Source organism: Phyllopteryx taeniolatus, chromosome 12 (assembly GCF_024500385.1).
Source record: "Phyllopteryx taeniolatus isolate TA_2022b chromosome 12, UOR_Ptae_1.2, whole genome shotgun sequence".
Classification (NCBI taxonomy): domain Eukaryota; kingdom Metazoa; phylum Chordata; class Actinopteri; order Syngnathiformes; family Syngnathidae; genus Phyllopteryx; species Phyllopteryx taeniolatus.
In genome coordinates this window covers 179,711-192,870 of record NC_084513.1, presented here as the reverse complement: position 1 = coordinate 192,870, position 13,160 = coordinate 179,711, and the positions used below count along the sequence as shown (strand labels likewise).

General features: G+C 42.9%; 1 protein-coding gene across 44 annotated transcripts in view; it reads right to left on the bottom strand.

Moving 5' to 3' along the window:
- clasp1a (cytoplasmic linker associated protein 1a) overlaps positions 1-4,754 on the bottom strand; it is a 139,206-nt gene extending 134,452 nt beyond the window's left edge. For 43 of the 44 annotated variants that reach the window (XM_061793506.1, XM_061793512.1, XM_061793513.1 and 40 more), the window contains exons 1-2: positions 4,615-4,754; positions 3,098-3,742 (exon numbers count right to left, since the gene is read on the bottom strand). In XM_061793506.1, the coding sequence (XP_061649490.1) occupies positions 3,098-3,292 (195 nt within the window). In that variant the 5' untranslated portion in view covers positions 3,293-3,742; positions 4,615-4,754. Of the gene's footprint in view, positions 1-3,097; positions 3,743-4,445; positions 4,525-4,614 lie in introns of those variants that run through there. The other variant, XM_061793507.1, reaches the window with a different exon arrangement.
- Positions 4,755-13,160: the final 8,406 nt, after the last annotated feature.

Below are 13,160 nucleotides of genomic sequence, written 5' to 3'. Positions count from 1 at the left end.
GTTGTTGAAAAGTCGAATGTTTAACTTGATTAATTCAATATATCTTTTTAAATCTAAGCAAGCATTTAGTACTGATCATTCCTGTGATGAACATGAATCATACAATAAATACAACAAGGTAGGTTCACAGATCCACATGCAGCACTGGCTGATTTAAAGGCATTAACTCCAACCATCCATGTAAGGCAAATTCATCTTTCATGCTTCCTCCCGCTCACTGTCTCAAACTAAATTTCCACACAAGTTGCCAAGGGATCAGCTGAGGCTGTTTGAGTGAATACAGGATTTGTTACATGAACGCATCACTTCAAACTCTAAGAAATTCAAATCGTGTATTTTTCAAAAGGAAATTTGTTACAACTTCATCAAGGACCAATCGTTTCTCTTTCACATAATGTAAAGGACCAATCGTTTCTCTTTCACATAATGTAGGGATAATCATCAAGAATATAAAATGACTGTACTGCTTCAACTACAACAATATAGACGCACATGATTGAAAGGAATGAAAGACATCCCAGTGAGACACATGCTGCAGGCATACTTTATTTTTTATTTTATTTTTTTAACAAAGGACTCATAGAATAGAAGAACAAGACACCCTCTGTTGTGGTTGTTATTAACCATTATTACAAGTGTAAGAGTGTATTGTCTGAAGAAAGCAATCACTGATTACAGTGGGGAAAATAAATTGAAAGTTGCAAATGATTAAAATAATAATAATAATAAATCTTTGTCTCCATATAACTATGGTAATAATGGTAAACAAGACATTGTGGGCCAGATGACCCACATAGTTCATGTGTTCTTCTCTAGATTAATTCTCTGTGGAAGTTTGAAGATCAGTAGAAAACAGTGACGTGTATACTGAAAAACTTGCACCATTTAAAAATTGGAAGTTTGACCTCAGCTACTGCCACCATCTTGTCTGATAGCATTCAGACCACACCTCATTGTGCATGAAGTTCCACAAATTCACACGGCATCAACAAAACTCGTAACAAGAGAGCCTTTGAAAAAAATGCGCTCTGCTTTTTCTTTCAGTATTTCGTGATGACAGGCTTAAAGGGCCAGTGTTCAAGGAGTACGAAACAACGTTTCCTCATTCAAACTTCTGTGCAAAATCTTTCTTAATAATATCTTAACGCATTTAGATAAAGCAGGGATTAAACTAGTGACCTCACAACCACCACACACTTGACAATATTTACCAGGCAGCTGCGTATCTTTATCTGGTGTGGAATTTGTAGCTCCTGCTGTGGATATGATTGAACTCCAGTGTACTCCAAACAGTGTCTTAATGCAAGTAGCCTTTTCAATCACAGAAGCACAAGTCAATTTGATCGATAAAACACACAGTTTCCTTGCAAACTTGGGAACTATACGTCCTTACATACGTTTAATTTCCCTAAATAAAATTAAAACTGTCCAAAGAGTCGTAGGAAATCTTACACATGTAGAAAACAAAGCAACCATGTACGTTTTTGAGGCTGGATTTACACTGCAGGTGCCCAATTACAATTTTAATACATATATCAGATTTTTTACTATTTGCATCTATTTATATGGGCGGCACGGTGGAGACTGGTTAGAGCGTCTGCCTCACAGTTCTGAGGATCGGGGTTCAATCCCCGGCCCCGCCTGTGTGGAGTTTGCATGTTCTCCCCGTGCTCGCGTGGGTTTTCTCCGGGCACTCCGATTTCATCCCACATCCCAAAATCTAAATTGCCCATAGGTATGACTGTGAGTGCGAATGGTTGTTTGTTTGTATGTGCCCTGCGATTGGCTGGCAACCAGTTCAGGGTGTACCCCGCCTCCTGCCCAATGATAGCTGGGATAGGGTCCAGCACGCCCGCGACCCTAGTGAGGAGAAGCGGCTCAGAGAATGGATGGATGGATGGATGGATGGATCTATTTATATGAATATTTTTATGCAACACATATCCGATATGACTGTGTTTACAATCATGGACAAACCAAATGTGCAGATTTCCTTTATTGGTGAAACAGTGGACGACTGTTTAGCACATCTGCCTCACAGTTCTGAGGACCGGGGTTCAAATCCCGACCCCGCCTGTGTCAAGTTTGCATGTTCTCCCCGTGCCTGCGTGGGTTTTCTCCGGGTAGTCCAGTTTTATCCCACATCCCAAAAACATGTATAGTAAGTTGAGGACTCTAAATTGCCCGTAGGTATGAATGTGAGTCCGAATGGTTGTTTGTTTATATGTGCCCTGTGATTGGCTGGCTACCAGTTCAGGGTGTACCCCGCTTCTCACCCGAAGTTAGCTGGGATAGGCTCCAGCACACCCGCAACCCTAGTGAGGATAAGCGGTACGGAAAATGAATGAATGAATGAATGAATTTCTTTTATTTTCTGATGTTACGGAATTTATGGTAAAAATAACAGTCAGTTTAATCCATTATGAAAATAATTGTTATTTGCAGCGTAGTATGAATAACCTGTAATTGACATGAGGTTGAACCTGAAGCAGCCTCAGAAGTATATTTAAAACTAGTAGCCCTTCATATAAATCAGTCCCCAAGTACCATAGCTCTCAGTTTCAAAAAGGTTGGTGAGCACTGAGTACAGTCACACCAACTCATGTGATATTGCTTAACTGTTGTTTATTTGGTTTTGTTTAGTCATTAAATAATACCAAACAATAAGTCTGTTAATAAAGAGTAATTGAAAAAAATGTTTTGCAATAAACTTTAAAGCTAAATAAATTTTGCTTTAAAATCTGATTATTTGCTTAATTAATGGAAAAGCTAAAAGAATCGGAAAAAAAAATTATAATGACAGCCGTAAAACTCCCATTGTATTATATTCGCGCATTTTTTCAATGCACTTGCATTGGCAGATATCTGATACGTCATCCTTTATCCACATTTGGAAGAGGCCTGATTCCAATCTGATAGGATATGCGATTCCATGCCTTTTTTTCGCTTTATGCTCGCATGATGCATATCTGAATTCTGCCACTTAAGAGCAAAAGAAAAATGAAAATAAATTTAATTTTGTCACTTGAACCATGCAGTGTAAATCCAGCCTGAGGGAACCCACATCAGAGTTCCCAGCCTGATCAATTCATTTTACCTTGAAGTTGCTGGAGTTGACCCAGGAGCTGGCAATGCCATCAACCATCTTATCAAGAGCAGTCTGATCCTGCTCAAGGTCATGAGACTTCTCCTTGTCCGAGATGTAGTCGCCGATCTCTTGCCCCACCTGAAGACGACGGCCTACATCTTTCTGCAGGACCTGGGCTAGGCAGCTCTCCATGTTGGATTCCATCAACGTAGCCTTTAAGAATCAACTTCTCGACCTTTGTCAGTCTTCCCAGCTAAAAGATGGATGATTGTCAGAGATCCTGAGAGCTCAAAGCAGAAGGAAAGACCAGTAAACTCTACTACTTGGATGTAGGTTGGTTACGCGGAAAACAATTATCCAAAAGGACTGTTCTTCTTTTTCTGATAGCTGTAAGCACACCAGAAAGCTAGTGGCTGTGCCCTCGGGACTGATGGAGTCGGGCTTTGGGAATGGCAGCAATGCACCATGTGTGTCTGGGCAGCAGCTGGGGAAAGTTTACTAGTGGCTCTTAATTGGGGTTTTACTTTGAGCCAAACCACTCCTGCAGTGTTTGAAACGGTGGTTCTGGGGAGCAGCAATCAAAGCAGCAAATAGAGAAGGATGGAGGCCAGATCACATCTCCATGTCTTTTCCTGGGATCTGCCCTGGAAAGCCCTGGAAGAGCAGAAAACACATGAGAGAAAACAATAACGATTGAAAATAAAGGCTCAGAATGAGTTATAGCTCTTGCAAACATGTCCCTCTTCTAAAGAGAGCTTCACATGCTCAACTGGATGACCGACTATTGCCATGGTAACACAGAGAGCCGCTTAGCACTGAACTTCAGTGTATATGACACAGGCGTGTTTAACCACTCAATTTTCAAACTGCTATATAGTACACACACATACATACATACATGTACTATTTGCCTTCAAAATATTTTGTGACGAGAAATGCTCCATATCCATATCTCCTGGCTAATGCCTTCCCAAATGTTATTGAAATATTACAGGTAAATGTAGTCTCAATGTTGTAACAAAGTGTTAATCTATAACATTGTCTATTAATTATTACATAGGAGGGAAAGTCAACCACACGCAGCGCAATAAAAAACGACAAAATATGGTGAAGATGTGATATATATGTATCGCGCGTGAGATTCACACCTTTCGGCAGTCTGTCTGACATATTTTGTATGTTGCCACCCTGCTTGTGTGCTTTTGTACAGTGTTAGCTGAGCTCGTGCTAGCTCGAAGACACACCATCACTGCTAGCAAATCAAGTAGAGACACCTTGTCAGCCACTTAACACTTGAAACGCAGAAGAAGGGATCTGCTGCATCAAAATCTCAAAGAAAAGATTCTTTACAGTATACCTTCTTCTAGTTTATCTTCGCCAGGCACTACGTGAGGAATTAAAACTCAAGCTTGTCCTCTCGCGGAGCGTTCCCTTTCTATGGAACGACAGTGTACAGGCACAACACAAAGAAGCAAATATGACAAGGGAGGAGGCGAGCAGTGTGGATAAACTTCTGAAATACATACCATATTCTGTTTTAAGGCTCCAGGGGACTTCTTCAAATAAGCTCCTAGTGTTGTTTCGGTATAAGGCCTTAAAAACACGTCTTTTTCTCACTCTCCACCCGGAATGCTGCCTGCAGCACAAGAATGGGATCGTCAGCGCATGCGCAGTTGGGAGAGGGATGATTGCACTTGGAGAAGTGTCGCATGGCTCAACTGAGCCGCTGCGAAACCTATGGCGACATCTGCTGGCCGACGGTAGTAAATGGTCGACAACATTGTACTGGATTGCGACACGTACCGGAGCAGTGGTGTGCACTGAGGGCCTTCAGAGCCTTCTTTGCTGGCCAAAACACTATCAAACGCACTGACCTAAAACTTCAAGTATTAATTAATTATTCTTAATATTTATTATTATATATAATATAATAAGCGGCACGGTGGGCGACTGGTTAGAGCGTCAGCCTCACAGTTCTGAGGACCTGGGTTCAATCCCCGACCCCGCCTGTGTGGAGTTTGTATGTTCTCCCCGTGCCTGTGTGGGTTTTCTCCGGGCACTCCGGTTTCCTCCCACATCCCAAAAACATGTTAATTGACAACACTAAATTGCCCGTAGGTGTGAATGTGAATGTGAGTGTGAATGGGTGTTTGTTTGTATGTGCCCTGCGATTGGCTGGCAACCAGTTCAGGGTGTACCCCGCCTCCTGCCCGATGACAGCTGGGATAGGCTCCAGCACGCCCGTGACCCTAGTGAGGAGAAGCGGCTCATAAAATGGATGGATAATATAATAAAATGTGTGATAATATATACAATATATATTAATTCATTTCCAACAGTATTTTGTCTTCATTTCATAGTGTGCAGTCTTGGCAGCCCAGCTTCCAGTCGTATATCTTAAGTTCATTGTGTTTTGTTTTTTACCAATCAGTTTTTTCAGCTTGTATGTGTTGGGACGTAAATGTACTCCACCCAAGGCCTTCAGAATCCTGAGTGCTGGCGTCAAACAAGTAAAACACACACACACACATAAACACACGCAGTGAAATGGTCTAACCAATCAGATTTTAGAATCACCACACTGTGCCTTCACACAGGATCAGTCGCGTCGGCATTTTTCCCGTCCTCTGATTGGTTCAGCTAAATAGTCTTCTGATTGGTTGAGCTGAATATGCGCATTGGATTGATTTACTGAGGAGGATGACGTCAGGCATGATCAAATATTCATGTTCAAGAAGCGCTTTTCGAGGCTATTAAGACTATAAATATTTGTGAACAGTTTAATATATAGAATCCTCCCGGTGTAAATTGTAAATGTGATGCACGGATTTGCTTGTGTACGTTTATGTGACCAATATTTTGTTTGGCTGAGCCCATTACCTAATTTTGGAAAGTACCCTTCTGAAATTTGATAGAACTTTTTAGAGCTTGAAACACACCATTTGGGGGACGACCCAAAATAGGGCAAGCATGGCCGTTAATATCCATCCATCCATCCATTTTCTGAGCCGTTTATCCTCACAAGAGTCACGGGAGTGCTGGAGTCTATCCCAGCTGTCATTGGGCAGGAGGCGGGGTACATCCTGAACTGGTTGCCAGCCAATCGCAGGGCACATACAAACAAACAACCAGTCGCACTCACATTCACACCTATGGGCAATTTAGAGTCTTCAATCAACCTACCACGCATGTTTTTGGAATGTGGGAGGAAACCGGAGTGCCCGGAGAAAACCCACGCAGGCACGGGGAGAACATGCAAACTCCACACAGGCGGGGCCGGGAATTGAACCCCCAGTCCTCAGAACTGTGAGGCAGACGCGCTAACCAGTCACCACCGTGCCGCCTCGCCGTTAATAAATAACAATAATAATAATAATAATAATAATAATGTGGCTGCGTGGGTTTTCTCCGGGTACTCTGGTTTCCTCCCACATCCAAAAAACATGCGTGGTAAGTTGATTGACTCTAAATTTCCCGTAGGTGTGATTGGTTAGCCTCCAGTCTATTATTATTAATATTATTATTATTGTTGTTGTTGTTATTATTCAATAGATTATAAAAGTCGGATTATTATCAGAAAAGCACAGACCTTTTGTAACAGTATGAATACAATATGAGTATTTCATCTGAGAGGAAAGGAATATTAAAACCATTTTTGGCTAGTCTCTAGGTCTACTAAAGAGGATTTAGGATGTTTACAAGGTCTGCTTTTGAGTTGAGTAATAGACAACACTGTTGGAAATGTTGTATATAGTCTTTTTACGATGCTGTTACCTGTCTGAGCCAATTGATTCCAGTCTTCTTCTTCTTCTTCTTCTTTTCCTTTCGGCTTGTCCCGTTAGGGGTCGCCACAGCGCGTCATCCTTTTCCATGTAAGCCTATCTCCTGCATCCTCCTCTCGAACACCAACTGCCATCATGTCTTCCCTCACGACATCCATCAACCTTCTCTTTGGTCTTTCTCTCACTCTCTTGCCTGGCAGCTCCATCCTCATCATCCTTCTACCAATATACTCATTATTTCTCCTCTGGACGTGTCCAAACCATCGAAGTCTGCTCTCTCTAACTTTATCTCCAAAACAACGAACCTTGGCTGTCCCTCTGATGAGCTCATTTCTAATTTTATCCAACCTGGTCACTCCGAGAGCGAACCTCATCATCTTCATTTACGCCACCTCCAGCTCTGCTTCCTGTTGTCTCTTCAGTGCCACTGTCTCTAATCCGTACATCATGGCTGGCCTCACCACTGTTTTATAAACTTTGCCCTTCATCCAAGCAGAGACTCTTCTGTCACATAACACACCTGACACCTCCCTCCACCCGTTCCAACCTGCTTGGACCCGTTCTTCACTTCCTGACCACACTCCCCATTGCTCTGGACGGTTGACCCCAAGTATTTAAAGTCCTCCACCCTTGCTATCTCTTCTCCCTGTAGCCTCACTCTTCCCCCACCACCCCTCTCATTCATGCACATATATTCTGTCTTACTTCGGCTAATCTTCATTCCTCTTCTTTCCAGTGCATGCCTCCATCTTTCTAACTGTTCCTCCAGCTGCTCCCTGCTTTCACTGCAGATCACAATGTCATCTGCAAACATCATGGTCCACGGGGATTCCAGTCTAACCTCATCTGTCAGCCTATCAATCACCACTACAACAAGGAAGGGGCTCAGGGCTGATCCCTGATGCAGTCCCACCTCCACCTTAAATTTGTCTGTCACACCTACAGCACACCTCACCGTTGTTCTGCTGCCCTCGTACATGTACTGTATTATTCTAACATACTTCTCTGCCACTCCAGACTTCCGCATGCAGTACCACAGTTCCTTTCTGGGTACTCTGTCATAGGCAAATACTCACTTCTGTCCTGAGTCTAGCCTCCACTACTCTTTCCCATAACTTCATTGTGTGGCTCATTAACTTTATTCCTCTATAGTTCCCACAGCTCTGCACATCACCTTTGTTCTTAAAAATGGGCACCAGCACACTTTTCCTCCATTCCTCAGGCATCTTCTCACGCACTAGAATTCTATTGAACAAGCTGGTCAAAAACTCCACAGCCACCTCTCCTAGATGCTTCCATACCTCCACAGGAATGTCATCAGGACCAACTGCCTTTCCATTTTTCATCCTCTTTAATGCCTTTCTAACGTCCCCCTTACTAATCATTGCCACTTCCTGGTCCACCACACTTGCCTCTTCTACTCTCCCTTCTCTCTCATTTTCCTCATTCATCAACTCCTCGAAGTATTCTTTCCATCTAGCTAGCACACTGCTGGCACCAGTCAACATATTTCCATCTCTATCCTTAATCACCCTAACCTGCTGCACATCCTTCCCATCTCTATCCATCTGTCTGGCCAGCCTGTATAGATCCTTTTCTCCTTCTTTAGTGTCCAACCTGGCATACATGTCATCATATGCCACTTGTTTGGCCTTTGCCACCTCTACCTTTGCCCTGTGTCGCATCTCAATTTATTCCTTTCGCCTCTCCTCAGTCCTCTCAGTGTCCCACTTCTTCTTAGCTAACCTTTTTCCTTGTATGATTTCCTATACTGTGTGGTTCCACCACCAAGTCTCCTTCTCTACTTTCCTGCCAGAAGATACACCAAGTACTCTCCTGCCTGCCTCTCTGATCACCTTGGCTGCAGTAGTCCAGTCTTCTGGAAGCTCCTGGAAGCTCCTCCTGTCCACTGAGAGCCTGTCTCACCGCTTCCCGATAAGATGCACAACACTCGTCCTGTCTCAGCTTCCACCACATGGTTCTCTGCTCTGCCTTTGTCTTCCTAATCTTCCTCCCCACCACCAGAGTCATCTTACACACCACCATCCTATGATTTCTAGCCAGACTCTCCCCTACCACAACCTTAAAATCGGTAACCTCCTTCAGATTACATCGTCTGCACAAGATGTAATCCACCTGCGTGCTTCTACCTCCGCTCTTGGAGGTCACCCTATGTTCCCGCCTCTTCTGGAAAAAAGTGTTCACTCCAGCCATTTGGATCCTTTTTGCAAAGTCTAACACCATCTGTCCCTGCAAGTTCCTTTCCTGGATGCCGTACTTACCCATCACTTCTTCATCACCCCTATTACCTTCACCAACATGTCCATTACAATCTGCACCAATTACGACTCTCTCTCTGTCTAGGATGCTCAGAACTACTTCGTCTAGCTCCTTCCAGAATTTCTCTTTCACCTCTAGGTCACATCCTACCTGTGGGGCATAGCCACTAATCACATTACACACAACACCCTCAATTTCAAGTTTCAGCCTCATCACTCGATCTGATACTCTTTTCACCTCCAAGACATTCTTAGCCAACTCTTCTTTTAAAATAACCCCGACTCCATTTCTCTTCCCATCTACACCATGGTAAAATAATTTAAACCCTGCCCCTAAACTTCTAGCCTTACTTCCTTTCCACCTGGTCTCCTGGACACACAATATATCAACCTTTCTCCTAATCATCATGTCAACCAACTCCCGAGATTTTCCTGTCATAGTCCCAACATTCAAAGTCCCCAAATTCAGTTCTAGGCTCTGTGCTTTCCTCTTCTCTTTCTGCCCAAGAACCCGCTTTCCAGCTCTTCTTCTTCTTTGACTTCAACCCACAGTAGCTGAATTTCTGCAGGTTGACGGCACCGGTGGCGAACGTTGTTAACCCGGGCCACGACCGATCCGGTATGGAATTCTTTGGATGAACACTCATATTTGTTTGGCAAAGTTTTAAGCCGGATGCCCTTCCGGACGCAACCCTCTGCATTTATCCGGGCTTGGGACCGGCCTACAGTTGATTCCAGTGTGAGCTAAATAATGCAGTTTTGAACCATTAAAGTGATAAAAGGAAACAAGACTGTTTGGAAGGAGGAATGATTCAATGGAAGTGAACTGTAATGAAAGATATATAAATATATCTAGGGTCATTTTCACTCAAACAATGACCATGTTGTATTTTATCCTGTTTTTTAATTACACAGTTCCTATAACACATTGATTTTCAATGGAAACTATACATTGCCATGGTAAATATGTAAAATTGATGCGAAAATGTGAAGGAAAAGGAAAATGTGAATTCCCCCAAAATAAATTGTTTTGATTGATATCGGAATATCAATCTTGTATTGTACCAGTGTCCTTAATACCTAAATCAAAAGCCTTATCTGCAGACACTGTTGATTCCACTTGCGCCTCGCTGTCCTTCTTTGTGTACCTCTCCGGTACCTCTCTCTTTCTCCTTTACAACATAAACATAAATGTTTAAAGACAGTCAGGTGTAGATAAATACAATGTGCTTTCTTTACATAGTTAGTTAGTGAGGTTGTTTGCCCTTATAACAATCAATACACTCTTCTCACCTGCTTCTTCCAGGTCCTGCACCCTCTGTATGTCCCCCGTAGCTCGATCCTGCTCCTACCCTCTTTGCACTCGCATACTCTCCATGCAACTATCTTCCTCTTTACATACATCAAATGTTTTGTAAGGAATTAGTTATCAACCCTCAAAATAATACATAAATCAAACAAGCCCAGTGACCCCATTCCTGAGGTAAATACATCAACTGTAATTCGACACTATAAGCGCATGTGCAGTGGGACACTGAGTAATTATATACAGTGCCGTGAAAAAGTATTTGCCCCCTTCTCAAATTCTTATATTTTTGCATAGTTTCCACACTTTAATGTTTAAGATCATCAAACAAATGTAAATATCAGACAAATATAACACAGGTGAACTTAAAATGCTGTTTTAAAATGGAGATTTCATGTATTAAGGGAAAAAAAACAATTCAAAGTTACCTGGCTCTGTGTGTAAAAAAGTAATTACCCCCCTTTTTAAATCATGAATTAATTGTGGCTAATCACAATTTTTGGTTAATTTTCAGTGATCGCACCCAAGCCTGATTACCTCCAGATCTGTTCATCAGTCAATCACTTAAACAGATCATATATATATATATATATGACAGTTGGCCACACAGCGATATATATATATATGAACACATCACATATATATATATATATATATATATATATATATATGACGGTGGACGACTGGTTAGTGCGTCTCCCTCACAGTTCTGAAGACTAGGGTTCAATCCCCGGCCCGCCTGTGTGGAGTTTGCATGTTCTCCACGTGCCTGCATGGGTTTTCTCCGGGCACTCCTGTTTCCTCCCACATCCCCAAAAAACATGCATGTTAGGTTAACTGACAACTCTAAATTGCCCGTAGGTGTGAATGTGAGTGCGAATGTTTGTTTGTATGTGCCCTGCGATTGGCTGGCAACCAGTTCAGGGTGTACCCCGCCTCCTGCCCGATGATAGCTGGGATAGGCTCCAGCACGGCCACGACCCTAGTGAGGAGAAGCGGCTCGGAAAATGGATGGATGAAACACATATGAACACACCCTATCTTACTTAAGATACTTCACGGAGACATTTCATATTGTATCAGAAACACTGGGCAAAAACTCTTTGCTATTCAATTAGCTTATTAGCTAGTAGCTACGTAGTATGCACCATTACAAACCCCTGCCAACTCAGTGCCGCCCTATAACATACAGCAATTCAAGAGGAGGCATTGAAGTATCGCTGTGTGGCCAACTGTCATTTCATAGATTGTATCAGCATTGTAAATCACGCATTACCTGGTCATTAGCGTCATCAGCCCGGCTAACCGACTGGCGGCCATGTTAGAAAGGTCGATGTTCCCTTAAAAGGCATGAACATTTAAATTAAGTCATTTCTCAACCGATTTTCACGAGGTTTACGTTTTTGTCAATGCCATAGCGTGTACTATCACCACAGAACAGGACACCCCACTCCCAAAGACCGGGTCACACTTCTCCTCTTTTTGTTCCTTTTTCCCCCAACACAATACAACACACTGGCCTATCCGTTGTTGTTATCATCGCCATGGTAACGGGTGTATCCGGTCGAATTGACCGGTGACACGTTTTCTGGTTCCGCCTCTCTGAAAGTGTATGATTTGACAAGATAAAGCCCAGTGATCATAAAAGATAGGATACGGTGCTATCAGAATAAATGTGTAATGTTGCCACTGTCTGCGCAAGATTTTATGGCAGTAGTCTGACATAGTGCAATCATGAAAGACCAAATTTGTCTTGTAGCCTGATCCAGGTAAAAGGGAAGTTTTATTTTTTAAATGGGGCTGGCTTCGCCACTGGGCTAGGTAAACCAAAATAGTTGCGGTTTGGCCTGTTTAAACACAGAAAGGGATTTTTGGAGCACTTTCAGAGCAGCGTCTATTAGCACAAGATACATTTTGACTGTGAACTGCTTGCTATATTGTAGTGTATTAGTTATTTGAAGGTGATGTATCGGAATATTAAAGGCATCCATCCATCCATTTTCAACACCGCTTATCCTGGTTGGGGTCGCGGGACGCTGGAGCCTATCCCAGCTGACTTCGGGCGAAAGGCGGACTACACCCTGAACTAGTCGCCAGTCAGTCGCAGGGCACATATAGACACGGACAACCATTCGCACTCACATTCACACCGTCACTGAGTGGGAACGGAACCCACGCTGCAAGTGCAAAGCGAGTGTACCACTACACCAATATTAAAGGTAACTGTGTTTCTTTCTATCGTAATAATGGTATCCATCCTGAAACGTTTGGGAACTGAGAGGAAAAGAACCATCCGGACTGTTATGGACGCAAAGTTCAAAAACCAGCATCTGGATGGTATGGGGCTGTGTTAGTGCCAATGGCATGGGTAACTTACACATTTGTGAAGGCACCATTAATGCTGAAAGGTACATACAGGTTTTGGAGAAACATATGCTGCCATCCAAGCAACGTCTTTTTCATGGACGCCCCTGTTTATTTCAGCAAGACAGTGCCAAACCACATTCTGCACGTGTTACAACAGAGTGACTTCGTAGTAAAAGAGTAGGGTACTAGACTGGCCTGCCTGCAGTCCAGATCTGTCTCCCATTGAAAATGTGTGGTGCATTATGAAGCGTAAAATACGACAACGGAGAGAACGGTCGGTTGAACAGCTGAGGCTGTACATCAAGCAACAATGGGAAAGAATTCCACCTTCAAAACTT